At 36.8% G+C, this 20,190-nt stretch overlaps 2 protein-coding genes across 2 annotated transcripts; both read left to right on the top strand.

Annotated features, from left to right (window-relative positions):
* Positions 1-403: 403 nt before the first annotated feature.
* On the top strand, positions 404-4,985 carry eif4a3 (eukaryotic translation initiation factor 4A3). The gene is made up of 12 exons (XM_046858290.1): positions 404-694; positions 1,223-1,295; positions 1,732-1,798; positions 1,899-1,961; positions 2,067-2,199; positions 2,291-2,371; positions 2,466-2,607; positions 2,782-2,920; positions 3,175-3,290; positions 3,685-3,792; positions 4,536-4,663; positions 4,791-4,985. The coding sequence occupies exons 1-12, from the start codon at positions 541-543 to the stop codon at positions 4,805-4,807; spliced, it is 1,221 nt and encodes a 406-aa protein (XP_046714246.1). The 5' UTR covers positions 404-540; the 3' UTR covers positions 4,808-4,985.
* Positions 4,986-7,331: 2,346 nt separating this feature from the next.
* Positions 7,332-16,261, top strand: opn6a (opsin 6, group member a). Its single transcript, XM_046857938.1, has 7 exons — positions 7,332-7,437; positions 7,526-7,712; positions 8,427-8,632; positions 10,430-10,529; positions 13,385-13,489; positions 14,316-14,539; positions 14,826-16,261. The coding sequence occupies exons 2-7, from the start codon at positions 7,583-7,585 to the stop codon at positions 15,315-15,317; spliced, it is 1,257 nt and encodes a 418-aa protein (XP_046713894.1). The 5' UTR covers positions 7,332-7,437; positions 7,526-7,582; the 3' UTR covers positions 15,318-16,261.
* The last annotated feature ends 3,929 nt before the right edge of the window (positions 16,262-20,190 follow it).

Below are 20,190 nucleotides of genomic sequence, written 5' to 3'. Positions count from 1 at the left end.
GTTCGCTCATTTGTTAGCCCATACGCGTTCAGACAGTGTTTATACTGCTTCAAACATGTAAGTAGTGAGGCTAAGCACTAAAACCGCTAATAGACGGAATATCCAATGATGTCCAGGAAAAGAAAAACTTGTTCAGGGCAGGTGGTCTGAAACTCGTACAGCTTCTTCTGATCTTCGATGTTCGAAAAAGAGAAAACAAGAGACGTTTTAGAGCAGAAAATAAAAATAAACAATAATAAACCTGTCGGGTGAAAAAATACTCAATCGTTAAGAAAATACTGTATTACATTATTGTATTGGTTAAATCGATTGGGATCTTTCCTCGTTGGAATAATATTAAAACAGTGTAACGCCGTCGCTTGTTTTATTCGTCATTTGCCAGCGTCAACGTCATAGGTCGTTGGCGCAAGATTTGTGCGTCACTTCCGTGATACACGCGGGGTTTCTTTCCTTAGTGCTCCTCGGTGTAAAGAGCGGATCGGCGTTTTACATCCTTATATTTATTAGGTTTATAAGAGAGATCAGTTTTGGCTTGTGGTCATGGCGGCGGCTCCTGTAAGTACACGGAAGCGACTCCTAAAGGAAGAAGACATGACCAAAGTGGAATTTGAGACGAGTGAGGAGGTCGATGTTACGCCGACTTTTGATACGATGGGCCTGCGGGAGGACCTGCTCCGCGGCATCTACGCTTACGGTACAGTCTGGGGATTGCGGCCTGCTCCAGCGCTGGCTGACTTTCCACGTCGTTTTATATTTTCCATCCTTGTGGTGACAATTTGTAATAATCAGCATGAGTATAAACATCTGAAATGCTTTAAATATCTGGTTTGAATTCCGATGTTGCTAGTTGGCTAGTTAGCACATCAAGATGGCGCATTTCTTTTCTCACCCGTTTTCACACAACTGCCTGTTAAGTACAACCTGAGGCGGCGTTGTGGGTAACATAGGTGGGGAAAAAACGCAACACCCCCATTGCTAATGTGTTTGTGTTTTTAAGATAAACTGCAGCTGCTCGTTCGTCATGTAGATTTTGTTCATGATCACAAACCGGTTCTGAAAGTCCTAAACAACATGGACATGATTTACTCACGTGGACGTTTTTAATTTATGTACTTTGCTTGTTTTCTATGTTTTTTTTTATGTCTCACAACCATTAAATACACGTTCACACTATTTTCTTATCTAATTTAAAAAGCCTAAACCTCTTCTTTTTGTTTTTTAGGTTTTGAGAAACCCTCAGCCATCCAACAAAGAGCCATTAAGCAGATTATAAAGGGGAGAGATGTCATTGCTCAGTAAGTTCAATTTACTTTCTAATCTAACACTCTTAAATCCAGACATACCCTGTTTATTATATTTCACCAGTCCAAAATGAAGAAACTATGGTTTCTACAGAAAAGATTGCAACCCTGTTTGGGGATGCATTGTGTACATCAGATTAACAAGAATTCCCTGTTCCTTTATTGGTGTGGGATTACTTGTAAGTAGTAAATATTAATAATTTAGAAATGAAGAGAAACAGCACCAAAAAGTGAGTAAAATGAAACTGCTGAGGAGAAAAACATATACTTTTTGGGCAGTTTTACTATTAATCTCAGTGCACTTCAATGTGCTTCAGTTTTGTTGCTCTATTTATTTCATGGTAATTGTCTGATTATATTGAAGTAATGCTATGCAAGTTTTGCTTCACGTTTATCTGCTTTAACTCAAGAATCTGAATTCCTCCCTCAGGTCACAGTCTGGTACCGGTAAAACAGCCACGTTTTGTGTATCAGTGCTCCAGTGCCTGGACATTCAGGTAGTACACAACTTTCTCTTTCAGTGTAGTTTTCCACTTGTGTGAAACTTAGATGCACGGCAGTGTCTGTTGCTTACTCTTAATTCTTTCTTACCAATAGGTGCGTGAGACCCAGGCGCTAATTTTGGCGCCAACCAGAGAGTTAGCTGGACAAATTCAAAAGGTAACCAAGTACATCATATGTATCAGATGTCTCAGATTCACCAACGTTTCCTCACTCAGTGTTGTTTAATGCTGAATCTTTTTTTTTTTTTTTTTTTTTTTTAAGGTTCTTCTTGCTCTGGGTGACTACATGAACGTTCAGTGTCATGCCTGTATTGGTGGGACGAATGTTGGTGAGGACATCAGGAAGCTTGATTATGGTCAGCATGTTGTAGCAGGAACCCCCGGCAGAGTGTTTGGTAATTATGCTTGTTTTTTTCGTTGTTGTGGATTTCATGCAGTTTGAGTTAATAAGGTGGTAAGTATGAACCCTTTCACTTCCTTTTGCAGATATGATCCGTCGGAGAAGTCTGAGGACACGTGCTATCAAGATGCTGGTTCTGGATGAAGCTGATGAAATGCTTAACAAAGGTAAAGGTTTTTAAAAGAACAAGCTGATTCTTGGATGATTAGAATATCAATATCTTTGGGCTGTACTTCAGATTTGTCTTTTCTTTGTGTGCAGGTTTTAAAGAGCAGATTTATGATGTGTACCGATACCTGCCTCCTGCTACTCAGGTGTGTCTGATCAGTGCCACCCTGCCACACGAGATCCTGGAGATGACCAACAAATTCATGACAGACCCCATTCGCATTTTGGTAAAGCGGTAAGGCAATTATAAGCTTTCTTAACAAGTTGCCATTATGCCCAATGCCTTGTTAATTATGTTAATTAGATGTTTTTTTTTTTAAATATCTAACTCACTTCTATTTGTAGATGTTTTCTTATTTACTTTCTTCTTTGAGATCCATTTATTTTAATTAGTCGTTCCTGTGTGCAGTGATGAGTTGACACTGGAGGGAATTAAGCAGTTCTTTGTGGCTGTGGAAAGAGAAGAGTGGAAGTTCGACACACTGTGTGACCTCTATGACACACTGACCATCACGCAAGCAGTCATCTTCTGCAACACCAAGCGAAAGGTCAGTACTGCATTCCCATACACTGCACTACAAAACAAAACGATCAAGGCCATCACAGCACTGGGTCGGGAGTTCAGATTAGGAACATGTGTGTTATAGAACCAAAAACACCGTTTCACATTGGGAGGAAACCATTGCTTCAGTCAATATTTGCATTTTAATATTCTGTGTTGGTTTTGGGGAAAACACATTTCACATTTCATTTTAATCCATCTTCCCCATAATGATTCTATGTCTGTTTTTATTTAATGCAGGTGGACTGGCTAACCGAGAAGATGAGGGAGGCAAACTTCACCGTGTCCTCTATGCATGGAGACATGCCACAAAAAGAGAGAGAGTCCATTATGAAGGAGTTCAGATCTGGGGCCAGGTAATACATCAGTCTGATCACGCTTTTATCCTATATTTATTTATTTTTAATATGAAATTAGCATCACCTCAAAACATAAAACTGATTATTTTAGAGAGGACAACACAGAGGTCTTAATACTCCTGGCTAATGTTTTTGGCATTTCTTTATATTTATTAATTGTAGGTGAGGTTGACGCTAGGAACACTGTATGCATAACATCCATGCACGCACACACTCAATATTCCAGAAAACTGTTCAGAATGTATATAGAAAAGTGTTATGTCATGAGCAGACAACTTGATTTGGATTTGAATGATATGGTGATTCAAATTGTATCTGAAGTGGAAATGATGGTGGATGAACTACACTCCTGTGTAAATATATCGTAATGTTTAGTTTGTTTTTGTGGTAGTCGAGTGCTGATCTCTACAGATGTGTGGGCCAGAGGGTTGGATGTGCCTCAGGTCTCTCTGATCATCAACTACGACTTGCCAAACAACAGAGAGTTGTACATCCACAGGTATGAAGTTATAGTTAATTAACACTGTTCTACAGGAATAGTCCACTGTATGACGAGAAACATTGTTGCTATTCTGCTCCCAGCACCTTTATTATACCACGACACTTTAGAATGCGTAATTCTAATTAGCCAGTTAAGGTGATTAATCGGCTGTAACAGCGACTCTGATAGTATTGACTGATGTAATTAAAACTTTTGGCTTATGCATATCAGTGAACTCATCTTTGCATAGAACAGTTTACACAAGGAACTGTGCAGTGGATGCTTCACATAAACAGAACAAAAACACATTATATTTAGAAGTATTTTTAATGTTTGAGTTTTTTGCTTTTCTATATAAAATGTATAGCTGCTGAAATAGAAATAACAGGACCACTTGGTTTATTCACTTTGAATAACAGTGTTTATGATAGTTCTGTGATATAAGAAGAATAAAAAAAGTTTATAAAATGGCACATCACCATGCCCTTGATTATTGTTCCTAAAAAAATGTTTGTCTCAATGCTATTTATTTATTTATTTATTTTTTAATACTATTCGAAGTCACGGTATTTAAAAGTACTATGTAACTGTAGTGGTGCTGTTGTTCCCCCCCCCCGTTTGTTTTATAAAGCAATTTTGATAATGAACATTGTTACAAAGGCGCTTCATATGTAGATTTTAACAGAATAAACTATCATTTGGTTCATTGGCATTGGTATGAATAAAGCACAAGCCTGGAGTGTAACATGTCTGCTTTTCAGAATTGGACGATCAGGTCGTTATGGCCGTAAGGGTGTGGCAATCAACTTTGTAAAGAATGACGACATCCGCATCCTCCGTGATATTGAGCAGTACTATTCCACACAGATCGACGAAATGCCAATGAATGGTATGTTTACAGTGCACATCTTCTGTACATTGAAAATGTAATTTCTGCAGTGTGTATCTAACTGTCCTGCCTTAAATTAATATCAGCCTGTTCATTGTGTGATCAATCTATCTTTCTTCCCCCCCAGTGGCTGATCTGATCTGAACCTGTTATGGAAGTTAAACCCAGGAGCATCTGATTCCTTTTTACTTACAGTTCTTTTGTTTTGTTTTATTTACGGTCTTCTTGTTCTGTAGATCAAGTTACTCAAATGTTTGATGGATGGGCTGTTTTCAGTAGCTCTTTACTGTGAGGTTTTGTAAATAAAGACTCTTTGTTGGAACTGCTCATCTCTCTTATTTGGATTTTTACCATTATTTTAGAGCTCTTAGGTATTTCTCACTGCACTCCTCACTTAAAGCTAAGTATTCTTAGCTTTAAGCTATAGAAACTCGCAGCAGGAAGACTTGCAACATGAAAATGGCAACAGCCTTTCTGCTGATCAGAAAGGAAAGGATTAGCTAATGTCTAATCCTCAGGTGGGTCCATTTGCGAAACATACAGATGCAACATACACAGATATGCTATGTAGTTGTGTATGTGTGTGTATAAATTTAATATGCATGGTATATATTTTTCATGTGTGTAAGGAAATGTTCGTACAGATTCTAGAGTACTACAGATCTGATCCAGTATCAAGCTGCGATTTTAGTACTAGTTCTACTGAAAACTTAATTCAGTGTCAGATTTTTAGACTTCTCTTAACACCCTAGTTAGTACTGTTAGCACACTGGAATTAGTTTCTTATATTCTGAAATGGTTACAAGTGTTAATGGTTACATTTGTGGGAATGGAACAAGTTCGATCTGTTTGCGTTACAAAGCAAACAGTTTGTCATGATATATAATATAAAACGTTTGTCATGTTTTTATATATATATATATATATATATATATATATAAAACGTTTGTCATGTTTTGTTTATATATATATATATATATATATATATATATATATATATATATATATATATATATATATATATATATATATATATATTTATATTAAAAAAAAAAAAAGCCTAAACATGTGCTCTAAATCAGTGATCGCGGACCTGCACCGGTCCGTGGGGCAATTGGTACCGGGTCGCACAAATAGAATACATAACTTACATATTTTCGTTTTATTTAGTTATCCTGAACGATTTTTTATTTTGGGAAATTACCGAATTCGCTCCGTCACATCTGTCTATGACTCACTCTTGATGCATGTCGTGATGCCTCGGTCACGTGTCTTACCTCCATCTGCTACCTTCTTAAAGGGGCTCCGGCCGGTAACACATATATTACCGCTACATTGAAACCCCCAAGCCAGCAAAATACAAAAAACAACACCGTGTATTCATGTTTATTATTATATTTAGAAAATACCAGTTTTTATGCCGGTCGTATCATTTTATTTTGTTGTATTTATCCACCACACCTTAAAGGCCGGTCTGTGAAAATATTGTCCGACATTAATCCGGTCCGTGGTGCAAAAAAGGTTGGGGACCACTGCTCTGAATGATAAACATTTACATAAAAGCAGTAATACGAGAATTTAGTAGGCCTGTGGAAAAATACTAAATATTTACTAGAACAAATGTGTTCCTAAGAAAAAATGCTTCCTTTAAAATGTCTGACACCTCTTCTATAAGAATCCATAGGATTATCCTGAAGGCACTCCAGTCCGATCCTATTAGCCCTGTGATCCTATTATAGACTGAAACACTGCAATGGCTGCCTTTGACTAAAGTAATAATCACAATAATAATTAAAAAAACACCTATTTTCTCTGTTGTTAGCTGGCATGCGGAGTATAATAATATAGTAGTATAATTATAATAACCACAATGAAAAAGGTTACAATTGCTGAAGTAAATAAAGCCGTAAAAGCAGTGATTTGAGAAATATGCTTTTCTTTATTGCACACACAATTTATTAAGATAAAAAAAATAAGTAACATAAGGAACTCTAATAGTGCTGCGACAAACCAACAAATGAGGGTTTAAAATGATCTATTTGTCAAAGAAAAGTAATGTTATATTTAACATGACAATATGATGGTTTATATTTTTGTAATATTAATAATTGACAATAACTATGTTTAAAACTTTTTGTTTTTTAATTTTAAATGTTTATTTTAACATTTATGGGAAGAGTCTCCAGTGTCAGCATTTTGCAACAATCAGTACATTTCCAGATATTAGAAAGTTTTCAGTGCTTTGTGCTTTCACAGTAAGCTGCATCTATTAAAGTATCTTCTTTAAGAGCAAAGTTTGTGACCACATTATCAAATGTAACTACAAACAATTTAAAAGATCTAATTTATGTATTTAATTGCTGCCAAAATGCCATGGAATATATAAGGAATAATATGAGATGATGGACGTGCCTCTAATAATAAAGGTTTGTGTGATATGCATGTTTCTTTATCTTGGATCTTTTTTCTTTGTGCACTTGGTCATGTCCTGTATGTACTTTAGAGGATCCATTAGGAGAAAGTTTATCAGTCTGTCCTTACACTTAGAGGATGCCAAAATGGTTAGAGACCATTAGAGGTAGAGGTAGAGTTTTTTCTTTACTCATCTGCCTCAGTAAAGACAGATGGGTTCCCTTAGTGTCACGTGCGTCTGTATTTTTAGCTGTGTGAGAGAGAGAGAGAGAGAGAGAGAGAGAGAGAGAGAGAGAGAGAGCAAGAAGGTGAATCTGCTGACATTATCTTCTGGCTTGGTGTCAAACCGCACACTACTGCAGGTAAGTAAATGTGTATGCATTCTAATGAGTAACCTTGAATAATTTGCAGGTTTGGACCTAATCCTCTGGTCTCTCACTGTGGGAGTAGCAGCAGGGAGTTTGCTGGCTTTTAACCTGAAGCACTGAAGCCTGAGGAGCTTTAACCATGTCCTCTACCCGAGCTCTGGAGGCAGTGAACATCCCGTGGAGGAACAATAACTTCAGCCTGCTGAGTAAAGATGCACCGCTGTCTGACCAGGGCGACACAATCATCGGGGTTTACCTGCTGCTGCTTGGTAACACATTCATCATAGAGTGGAATTTCTTCTTTCAGAACAATCATTTTAATAATCCAATATATTATATACAATATACAATATAGTTTTTATATGCAAAAATGTTTGTGGATATAAAATATTCTCAATGTTCAAGACAAATATTTCATGGTATTGAATGTAGTTGTCTCTTGGGTTTGGTCTTCTTTTATAAACCTTAAAGGTTCACATTTGATATTTCAGCTGAAGTTTAGCTTTGGTTAATTAGATGTTTGTATAGGATCAGAACAATGTATCAGAGCTCTGATATAAGTATTGTATACAAAAACAAGCAAGGATTAGTGGGTTGGTATGGCTGAATCACTGACTGTGGTTTTAAAAACTAAATCCAGAATTATTTCTGGATTTGTATTAATTGGTAAGATGTTATATCTTTAGATAATTCATGTGTTACAGTTCAGAATCAGCTGCAAATCAACATTTTCACACATGCATTTTTGATCTATTGTTTTCTAACTGAGATTTTAGTGCAATTATAGTTGAACTCATTTAAAGAGTACTGGGCTTAAAAACACTTCACTAATTAAATGTGTTAATAGTCTCATTCATGTTAAAATCTGCTGCAGTTGTAATATGAAATCTGCTTTTAACATCATATCATATCATATAGTCATGTCAGAGTTTATGTTCATGTATACTTACTTGAAATATTACATTGTGTGTTTAATTCCACAGGCTGGCTGTCATGGTTTGGAAACAGTATAGTGATCTTTGTCTTGTTCAAGCAGAGGGCGACTCTTCAATCCACAGATTACCTAACACTTAACCTGGCGATATCAGACGCCAGCATCTCAGTGTTCGGATACTCCCGCGGCATCCTCGAGATCTTTAATGTGTTCCAGGATAACGGCTACATCATCACTTCAGTGTGGACCTGTCAGGTACGTAAGTGTGTGCATTATAAAAGGGAAATAGAGAAAAAGAAAATTTATATATGACCTCTAATAAATGAAATTATATACTTTTTATATAGAGGCAATCTCTGGCTTTGTTCAAAATCCATTAACACCACTGGATTTTTCAGAAGAAAAAGCTGGACATTTATTCCCCTCTACAGAGCAGAAGGTGTGGAATAAGCATCCATAAAGCCTCCTAATGTTACATCCTGTTCCTGTTAAAAGCCCAATAATGATGGTTCCATTTGTGCTTATTGAAAGATACAAAATAATTACATGTCTGTGTATAGCAGAAAAGCAACAGCTTTCAGCACACTGTCAATAACTGATTTGTACCTCTTTGTGTAGGTTTCTACACTAGATATGGGACCTTTCAGTACTATTTTTTTTTACTTCAATGACAATCTGTTACTTTCTTATACTGAAGATTCTGATATTTACAAATATACTTTCTGTCTTCAAGCATACCTTTATTTTACTACTTTTCTTATACAGAAGCCAAAAGATTAAAATTGTTGTTTCGTAACCAATTACTGACTTTTCTGAAGAAGCGTATCAGTATGCTCTTCCTGTTGTGTCTGTTAGTGTGTATGTGGAAATTAAGAAGGATTTCACTGGGTAAATAGAGATTAGATAACTGAATTAGACAACATGTGTTAGACAGGGCCAGGATATACTTAGCAAACACGACAAGTCAATCAGTAATTAACAGTCTTGACAGGATTCAGATTCCTAAATGCATAGTACCTAACATGTTCCTATATATTGGTTGGTCAATAATATTTGCTGAAATTAATAGGTGGAAATCACAATTAGAAAGCAGATACAAATAATATCCATATAAAAATATGTAGATAAAACAATAGATTTAAAAAAAAAAAAAAATTATTAAACTTGAAAAACTTACACAACAATGCCAGGGGTATTATTTAATAAAAAAAAAAAATAATAAAAATAATAATACAAAAAAAAGGAACCCTAGAGATAGCGCAGTGTCACTGTGGCTGCTCACTCCGTCCTGAAAATAAGATTTGTTTTGCACATGCATAAGATGCTAAAGTAACCACAGCTATACATATTTACATACACATCTGTATTATCTAAATAGGGTATAACAAATGTAACCTATTAAAATTAATTTTCCTACTTACATCATTTTATTTAATACATTTAATTTGAGCCAATTTAACTGATTACTCAATTTAACAAATTTGATTTATTCTATTTTAATAAAATAATATTCTATATATTATTTAATTAAGCATGCATTTTATTAAAAATTGTAATAAAAATGTAATTTTAGTAATAAACTGTGTTAATAATAAAACAAAAAAAGTTACACCCCAATATATATATATTTATATTTATATATATATATTTTATTTATTCACCATTATTTTAATTGTACAAGATATTTCGTACAAGGAAAGTTTGTCTCATATCATATGTAGTCAATCTTTTGTTGTTTTGTTTGTAAACAGCTTCTGTCTATTCATTTCTCAGTGAGACACCAGTGAAATAAATGGACAGATTTTCAGAAGTTTGTGGGTCAGGCATGCTGCATTGACAGTGTAACAAATTTGGTCCACAAAGGAACATCTGTTCCAGTAAATCAATTCATAATATAAATAAGAAGGCACAATAACATGGTTATTGGTTTAAAGACCTTGGAATTTTTTGTTGGTTGTCTTTGCCTCAATAAACTATTAAACTAGCCAGAGAGTGGAACACTTTTAATTAAGATATATTTATCTGTCCTACAAGCTGGTGTGTCTCTTTCAGGTGGATGGCTTCTTTACTCTCCTCTTTGGCCTTGGCAGCATTACCACACTAAGTGCAATCAGTGTCACCCGATACATAAAGGGATGTCACCCAAACAAAGGTCAGCTCAATGATTAGATTCACAAACAAAAGACACTCATGCATTATGCTGTCATAAAACCTCACATTTAATTTGTATAAAAACATTACAAAAATAATTTTAGAGGGAAGTTGCAGAGATAGTTGGTGCCTTTGAAAAACATTTGAAGCAAGTACACTGTGTTTTGCTAATCTGCAAACACGAAACATCCTACATGTGTCTAATAAACTATTTTCTAACACTGTCCATCGTCGTCACTGCCAACGAAAACCTCAACATCTTCAGCTCTGCTACCTCCAGCTTCACCTCCACTCTTTTCTTCACTTCTCTAACACATTCTCTATTACTTTGCACTGTTGACCCCAGGTACCTGAACTCCTCCACTTTCTTCACCTCTTCTCCCTTCAACCACACCACTCCACTGCCCTCCCTCTCATTCACACACATGTACTCTGTCTTACTCCTACCGACTTTCATTCCTCTTTTTTCCAGAACATACCTCCACCTCTCCAGGCTCTTCTCAACCTGCTCCCTACTCTCACCACAAATCACAATATCATTCGCAAACATCATAGTCCATGAAGACTCCTGTCTGACCTCGTCCGTCAATCTGTCCATCATCACTGCAAACAGGAAAGGGCTCGGAGCCGATCCTTGATGCAGTCCATCCTCCACCTTAAACCAGTCTGTAATTCTTACTACACACTTCACTGCTGTCACACTGTCTTCATACATGTCCTGCACCACCCTCAAATACTTCTTTGACACACCTGACTTCCTCATACAATACCACAACTCCTCTCTCGGCACCCTGTCGTACGCTTTCTCTAAATCCACAAACACACAAAGCAACTCCTTCTGACCTTCTCTATACTTCTCCATCAACATTCTCAAAGCAAATAATGTGTCCGTAGTGCTCTTTCTCGGCATGGAACCATACTGTTGCTCACAGATGGTCACCTCTTTTCTCAACCTGGCTTCCACTACTCTTTCTCATAACTTCATGGTGTGACTGATCAAGTTAATTCCCCTGTAGTTACTGCAGGTCTGCACATCTCCCTGTAAAACTCCACTGGCATCTCTCCTAAACATCTCCATGCTTCTACCGGTATGTCATCTGGTCCAACTGACTTTCCACTTTTCATCCTCTTAATCGTTACGCTCATTCATCAGCTGCCCAAAATACTCCATCCATCTTCTCAACACACTCTCCTCACTAGTCAACACATTTCTATCTCCAACCTTTATTGCTCTAACTTGTAGCACATCCATCCCAGCTCAATCCCTCCACCTGGCCAAACACTACAAATCCTTTACTTCTTTCTTAGTGTCCAACTTCTCATACAGCTCCTCATATGCCTTTTCCTTGGCTTTCGCCACATCCCTCTTTACCTGCTGCCACATCTCCTTGTACTCCTGCCTACTTTTCTTATCTCTCTGCCGATCCGAAATCTGTTTCACCAACCTCTTTCTCGTCATTCCATCACCATGTCTCTTTGTCTTCCTTTCTATTTCCAGGCGTCACACCAAGTACCTTTCTAGCTTTCTCCCTTATCACTTCTGCGGTAGTTGCCCAATCATCCAGCACCTCCGAGCCCCTGTCTGACCTCACACTACAGTCTTCCTCCTTCAGTTTCCACCATCTTAATCTTTTTTGCAGTCCTCACGCTCCTCTTCTTCTTCGCCTCCAAATCCATCCTACAGACCACCATCTGATACTGTTTAGCTACACTGTCCCCTCCCAACACCTTACAGTTTTTAATCTCCTTAAGGTAGCATCTCCTACATAGAACATAGTCCACCTGTGTGCACCTTCCTCCACTCTTATACGTCACCCTATGCTCCTCCTTCTTCTAAAATACGTGTTCACCACTGCCATTTCCATCCTTTTAGCAAAATCTACCACCATCTGCCCTTCCACATTCCTCTCCTCAAAGCCATACCTACCCATCACCTCCTCATCACCTCTGATCCCTTCAACCACATGGCCATTAAAGTCTGCCCCAATCACCAATTTTTCTTTGCTAGGTACACTCTAACTCACTCCAGAATTCTTCCTTCTCCTCCATCTCACAACCCACTTGTTGAGCATAGGCACTGATGACATTTATCATCACCCCTTCAACTTCCAGCTTCACGTTCATCGCCCTATCAGAAACTCTCTTCACCTCCACTACACTCTTACTGTACTCTTCCTTCAGGATCCCCTAAACCCCATCCAATGTTCCTGGCCTTACTCCCTTTCCACTTGGTTTTCTGAACACACGAAATATCTACATTTCTCCTCTCCACTCTCATACACTTCTCCTTTTCCTGCTGTCTTTGTAGACGTCTTCCTCCTCTCCTTCTCCTTCTTCCACCAACAATTTCCCAATTTCTACCGGTACCCTGTAGGCTAACAATATCTGTGGTGGTTGTTGGTAACCCGGGCCTCGACTAATCTAGTATGAAAGTCTGATTCGTGATCCGCATATTTGATTTGGCACGTTTTACGCTGGATGACCTTCCTAACGCAACCTTCCCCATTTATCAGGGCTTGTGCAATCCCAATGGCTGGGTTAAAAGCCAGCTAGCTAACAAGAACAAACCTGACAGGATTTGTAAGAATTTGTAGCTCATAGCAAAAAGAGTTTTTACTGCTAGCTCATACACACTAACAGGATTTCTGGGTGGATTTTTAAGATATATTTCTTATTCTTTAATCTTTATATCCTTATTTTATATATATATATATATATATATATATATATATATATATATATATATATATATATATATATATATAGAGTCCACCAGCTGAAACCATGTTCACCATGTCATTCATACCATATGATTGATTGCACGTTTTATACCTTATAAAATCCTTTTTTTCACAGCTCACTGTATCACAAACACCACTGTAGGCCTGAGTATCATGTTCATATGGATTTCAGCTGTATTCTGGTCTACAGCTCCACTGCTGGGATGGGGAAGTTACACAGGTTAGTTTGATATAGAATTACATACGGTACCAGTCAAAAGTCTGGGCACACCTTCTCCTTTAGTATTTTCTCTCTATATTTAAAAAAAATATATTTTCAACATTGTACATCAATACTGAAGACATGAAGACATTAGTAAACAAAAATTTAAATAACAAATAATATGTTGTATATTTTCAAATTTTCAAAGTAGTCACCTTTTGCTTTGAGGACAGTTTTGCACACACTTGCTATTCTCTCATCAGATCCATATTATGGCAAGAAACACTTAATAAAGTGAGGTATTAAATCTGAAAAATATCAAGAACTTAAACCTTTAAATGATGGTGTGTCCACACTTTTGATTGGTCCAGTACATTAATTCATATTCTGCAATTTTTTTTAAAAATTTTTACATATAAAAAGCTCAGTAGTTAATTTGGGTTCAGTAATATCTAGATCAGAGACGACCAAACTAGGTTGTGCCGTGGTCACCTTTGATTTAGCCTGGCATACAAAAAAAATGCAATTTGAAAAAGAGAATAATTAAGCATAGTAATTTATTGTTCAAGGACTCAAGGCAGAGGCAAAAGCACTGCATGGTAATTATGATAGAAACTGAGGTTTACAACACAAACCTTATATTTACCCGGGACTTCACAAATTCACAAAAATCCACAGAAAACTGTAACTACAAAAGCTAAAGGATGAAAACATCATAAAAAAAGCAATCAGATGAGTTCTGACACTGAATACACTTTGCTATTTTTTTTTGTCTTTCCATACATTTAACTCACTGCAAGGTTGACACAGTTCTTTTGCTAAAAAACTTTTTCTACTTCTACAGATCGTGGGTATGGTACCTGTGAGATTGACTGGGCAAAAGCAAATCACTCCACCATCCACAAATCTTACATCATCACCATCCTGATCCTCTGTTTCTTTGTTCCTGTCTTAATTATGCTGTTCTGCTACATGTCCATAATCAACACTGTGAAGAAGGGCAATGCTATGTCAGCAGATAGAGGCTTGACTGACCATCAAAGAAAGATTGAGAGAGATGTCACCATAGTAAGCGGGAATTAATTTATTTTTAGGTGTATTCCCAACTTAAATCTGGGGTTCCTGGGAATGATTTAAAAAAATATATTGATTTATTTATAGTTTAAAAAAAATGTATTTAAGTTAAATACATACATTGAATACATACACAGTTGAAAATCGCTTTGTGATTCTCAACATTATTAACAAATATTTTTATTCATCTGGATCTTTTTCATAGGTTGGCAAAGATCATTCATCACGAAGTAGAGATAGACTCTTCTGAATCAAAGCCTTTGTTCTGTCTGTGTTTTAGGTTTCAATAGTCATCTGCACAGCGTTCGTCCTGGCTTGGTCTCCATATGCCGTAGTGTCAATTTGGTCAGCCTGTGGCTTCCATGTACCCAGTCTGACAAGCATCTTCACTCGGCTCTTTGCCAAGTCTGCAAGCTTTTACAACCCACTCATCTACTTTGGGCTCAGCTCCAAATTTCGTAAAGATGTTGCTGTGCTGCTGCCCTGCACCCAGAATCGCAATGATGCAGTCAAACTCAAACGTTACACACATATGAAGGCCAAAGGAAACGAACATCACAGGTACAGAGCTGAGGAAAAGGATGTGTGTTTTCCTGTTTACCAACAGGCCAAGGATAAGCCCCATGTAGGAGGAGGGCTTGGTAACACTGTACCCGCCCCTGACTCCGGTGTATGCGGCCACTCCCACACTCCTCCACTCAACAAGCAGGTGCATTTCATTCAATTGCCCCAAACATCTGAATCCCCAGATTATGAGTCTGACAGACTGTAGAATGCAGTAAATCAATCTGTAAATATTCTTTCAAACAAACAAACTTGAGTAGAACTGAAAGGCTATTTTTGTATAAATATGTACTGAATGCAATAAAATGAAAAGTTTTGAAGATGTTTCTTTTAACCTTCTCATCCATATGTACCTATACACTGTATACCCACAATGCAATCTAATCACCTGTGGATAGTGGTGCCAGTGGGAAGCCTTCGCTTCAGCTTTACCTGAAGAAAGTGATGCAGCAGAGCTTTATTCCTCAAATCCCATTTCTCACCTTCTTCTCTGTACTTTTATCATTATCCATAGTCTACAACAACAGGCTAGTCTTCTAATTTGTAGAATACAAAAGCCAATATTTCTCAGTATGTGATACACTGCAGTTTGGACATTTGAGCAGTTATACTACGCCAATACTGCATTTCCATTTCACTGATTTTACTAGAAAACCTAGAGTGAGAAGGGGGGGTGTCATGTTTTTACACTTATTATTGGTTCCAATCAGCCACTGCGATCCCCGGTCAGGGAACCAACTCCAGCCACTCTTAGTGATGGTCCCAAGCCCGGATAAATGGGGAGGGTTGCGTTAGGAAGAGCATCCAGCATAAAAACATGTGCCAAATCAAACATGCGGATGATCCGCTGCGGCGACCCCTAATGGGAGAAGCTGAAAGAAAGTTTATTGGTTCCAATCAGCAACAACCTACAGAGGTGACATTCACTGCTTTTGCACAGTCTGTTGGCTAACCACAGCTCAGAACATTTTTCTGCTAGAAGTTAGCCATTAAAGGATTAAAGTAATTTTCAACTGCATATTGTTTGGAATTTTGTCTGTATATAGGGAAATGAACTTAAAATAGACAGAGTACTGCTGACGATGCTAAGCTGGTTAAACAGCAAATCAAATTTTAAGATGGTTGACAGTGTGGACACAGTTACAACTGTGTTACAATGAATGCAAGCTATAAAAGAAATAAAAAATAAACAGTTCACTTACTTGAATAATTGTTTTCTTACTTGGGAAAGATTCATGGCACATTAGAGATGAGATTCATTGAGCTGCTATTTGTGTCCAACTTTTATGCAAACATTATATTACATATAATTCTTCACATGATAATTAGAAAATCAGCGAACTTATATCTCCTACAAACTTAATGAATCGAGAGGTCACCTCTGGGCCAGGGTGTAACTAGAGGTCGATCGTCTGATCGGCCAGCCAATTTTGGGCATTTTTTTAATTAATTGGCAACATTTGACTGTGCTGTAAATTAGGCTGATTAATCGGCAGGCGCATCTGCAGCTATGTATTGTTGTGGAACAGGTGAAGGTGCCTCTTGCAGCAAGCAGCTTGCCATTCCACTGGCATAACTCTGTGATGTCTCCCTCTGCTAACTTAAAAAAAAAAACTACCTTGTATCTTCTTAAGAATATAGTAAGACAAAGTAAACACCAAACCGACGCCAAAGACACCAGTAAGTAACTGAGACAACAGTAACTCTCCCATAATGGCTACTCGAGCCGATGCAAATGAGTCTACTTCCTGTCTGAAGTTTGGGTATTTATAATACTGTGCTTGTTGACACTTCCTGATCCATTTGTGCAGATGCGCAGTACAAATAGTGTACATAAGCTGGATAGCCAATCAGAGTTCTCTTTTTTTTCCCACAGACAAGCTCCGTCGCTGATTTGACACACAATCGGCGAAAAAAATTAAAACCAACTGTCAGCTTGGTGTGTCTGGGCTTTAAGTTCTTAATCTACCCTTCTATATTTCATTGATTAAATATAATGATACTTTTGAAGAATTTTATTTCATTTTATTTTAGAACTGTGGTGTTGGTGAGCCTTTAACCGACTGGAGTTTAGTCAACATATAGATACGAGTACCAAATCCTGGTAACAAGTGCACTGATTAGAGAGACTTGTATTGTTTGAACTGCAAGTGCTGGTGAAACACCTCACTCTGTTATAAAAAAAAAAATTGCATTACGTTAAGTAACCCATCGTTCTTTTTCTAACTTCGCTCGGTGTTTCACTATGGGAGATATAGATCACTCCCAGATTGCAGGTGATCCCGCTAAATACCAAAGTACATGGGCTCTGACCTTCTGGCTCCTAATACTGCATGTGCTAATGATGACTCGGACACATTCAGTCTATAAAGTCCCACATAAGTGTGTGGCGTAGCCCAACCAACTGCCACACAAATTTCCTGAACAGAAACTCCCTTAAGTAGGGCCCATGATGTTGCCATTCCCCCAGTAGAATGGGCCCTGAGAAAAAAAAATGCATTCAAGTCCACAACAGCAAGAAATACAACATTCTCTTTTATTATTGTATTATATTGATAAATGTCTTCCATCTGAAAAAAAAAGAAAAAATACAACAGGAAAAGAATAAAACTATAAATATGTACAAGTGAATTCACATATTTATCCAATTTGTATAATCTCTCTTTACATCACACGGACTTGAATTTCAATTCAGGTTCTTCATACGTTCCAAAAAATATTCGCTCCTCCATATATCAGTACACAGAACCCTGTTCATTAGATCATCTGTAGTGAGGGAATGCAAACGCAAAGCCACTTTTGGTCATTGTGTTCACAACAACTGCCTATGCACACTAAAAACAAAATCCCCCCTCTCTGAGTACTGCTCTGAATCATAGGACACAGCACTTGAGGCGTGCCGCTTGATGACGATCAAAAATTAAATAATTCCTGTGTCCTTTTCAAATTTAAATCACTGTTTAAATCTGTGGCCTAAAAATGAACAGATTAATAACAATTTAGAGGATGGTTTAGCAGGAACCAGTGCAGAAACGTGGAAGTGTTTAAGTCCACAGTAGGGACACTTACTGGCAGTGTAATAGTGCGGCTTAAAAATCTGGAGTACTTCTGTTCTAATGAAAACACCAGCACTCAGTCTGCCACTTTCACTCAAACCTCTTTAAACCAAGCAAATCAATCAATTCTCATCTCTGACCAGCAGGAGGCACTGTTAGTGTATATGAATGATTCTTGGATTGAAGTTAAGAACAAATCAGATGTCTGAACTGGGGCTGTTTCATTGGTTTGACACACAGGGCAATACAAATGTGTTCTTTTAAAGCAGTAATTTAGACATTTCTTCTCATTATCTTAAATGTAGTATTTAAAGTTGTGAGGAAGTTTATATTTGCGCAGGACCTACAAGTAACAGACTTCTAGTATTATTACACACTTCAAAACATCACTAAACCACATTGAACTGCAGTGCGATGGAAAATTAATTTGATTATTTCTTTTGCTATAACAGCATGCTGGGCATGGTTTTATTCCTCTTTTAGCACAGAAATGAGACAATAATGAGTTTTTTCAAATCACTGAAGGAAGCCTATTTCAAAGCACCGACACTAGAGACTCTTTCCCAAATTGCTACAACAATCAGTCTTTCAGAATAGTGTTTATGTGGAGTGTTTGTAATGCAAGTAACTATGTTGTGGGAATGAGTGCATAAATATAAACCAGGAACTGTAGTAAGCTGCGGTAAAGCAATAGGAGTATCCTATGCAATAAAGAAAGAATGAAATAAACTTATTCTGGCTTCAGCACGGCTGCGTTTTAGCAGTTTGACGATTCTGACTCACTCGACATGGTTTGAGATGAGTGTGTAATGATTTAGAAATGTACTTTGCACAACACTGAAACTATAAAATAAATAGTTTTATAGCATAGAAACTATAAAATAAATATATAAATAAAAACAAAGGGTAAATAGTGTGCATTTAACATCTATTATATATATATATATATATATATATATAGTAATCCCCTCTTTACTGCGGTTATATATATATATATATATATATATATATATATATATATATATATATATATATATATATATATATATATATATATATAAATATATAAAATCATTATATAGTGTTTGTAGCTGTTTTTGCCAACTGTAGCACATGAAAGATGATCACATTATGGGATAACTTTGTAAATAACAATATAGAATTTTTTTATATTTAATTAGACATTTAAAATTAAATAAGATATCAATCCTATATTTAAATTTGTTTATCATACATTTGTTAAGGTGACAATTTTAATAAAACATTACAATAGCAAAATCTTCCATCTTAAATCTTGTGTTCTTTCCATACAGAGCAAACCAATGAAACAGCAGACAGCAGAGACAATTTCAAATTAAAGGAACAGTTCTGACAAAAAAGAAATGAATTTTCACCCTAACGTAGTCATTTGATCAGTGTAGTGAACACTTAATCCTGGTCAGAGTCATAATAGATCAGAGGTTTGTATGAGGTACACTGATATGTAAAGCAGGAACACACACTGGATGGGAAACAACCAGTAGGGAAAATTTTGATGTCACCAGGAAACCTAAAAGAAGTGTTTAGAAGATGAGAAAAGGAAAACTGAGAATATTATTCTTATGTGGCTGCATACATTCTGAACCACTTCACAGCATAGACGATACTCCCTCCGTTTAGTGGAACACTATGGTGCAACTCTTCTAAACAGCTAGATGCTGGTATTTCCCTTTGATACCCAAACTAATCTTCCAGCAATCTCTAAATTATGACTAAAAACAAAAAATTACCCAGAAATTCGAAAACACAAATAAAATATTTATTTGCTTTTATAATACCTCACCAACTGAGGGGAGCCAGTATCAGGAGGTATTTTATAATGGTATTTTATAATGGAGATTTTTAAAGCAGTTTTGTTGTAATTGTAAATGTATGGGGAAAAAATTACAGCAGAGGGTTTTCTATTCTAGATTGTTCTATCCAAAGAACCTAGATTTTTTTTTAAACCCAAATAGCAAAATGATCATATACAGGTACATATTACAA

The sequence above is a fragment of the Silurus meridionalis genome, chromosome 9 (genome assembly GCF_014805685.1).
Source record: "Silurus meridionalis isolate SWU-2019-XX chromosome 9, ASM1480568v1, whole genome shotgun sequence".
NCBI classification, from domain to species: domain Eukaryota; kingdom Metazoa; phylum Chordata; class Actinopteri; order Siluriformes; family Siluridae; genus Silurus; species Silurus meridionalis.
The sequence above is the reverse complement of the archived record's forward strand: the minus strand, read 5'-3'. Positions and strand labels throughout refer to the sequence as shown.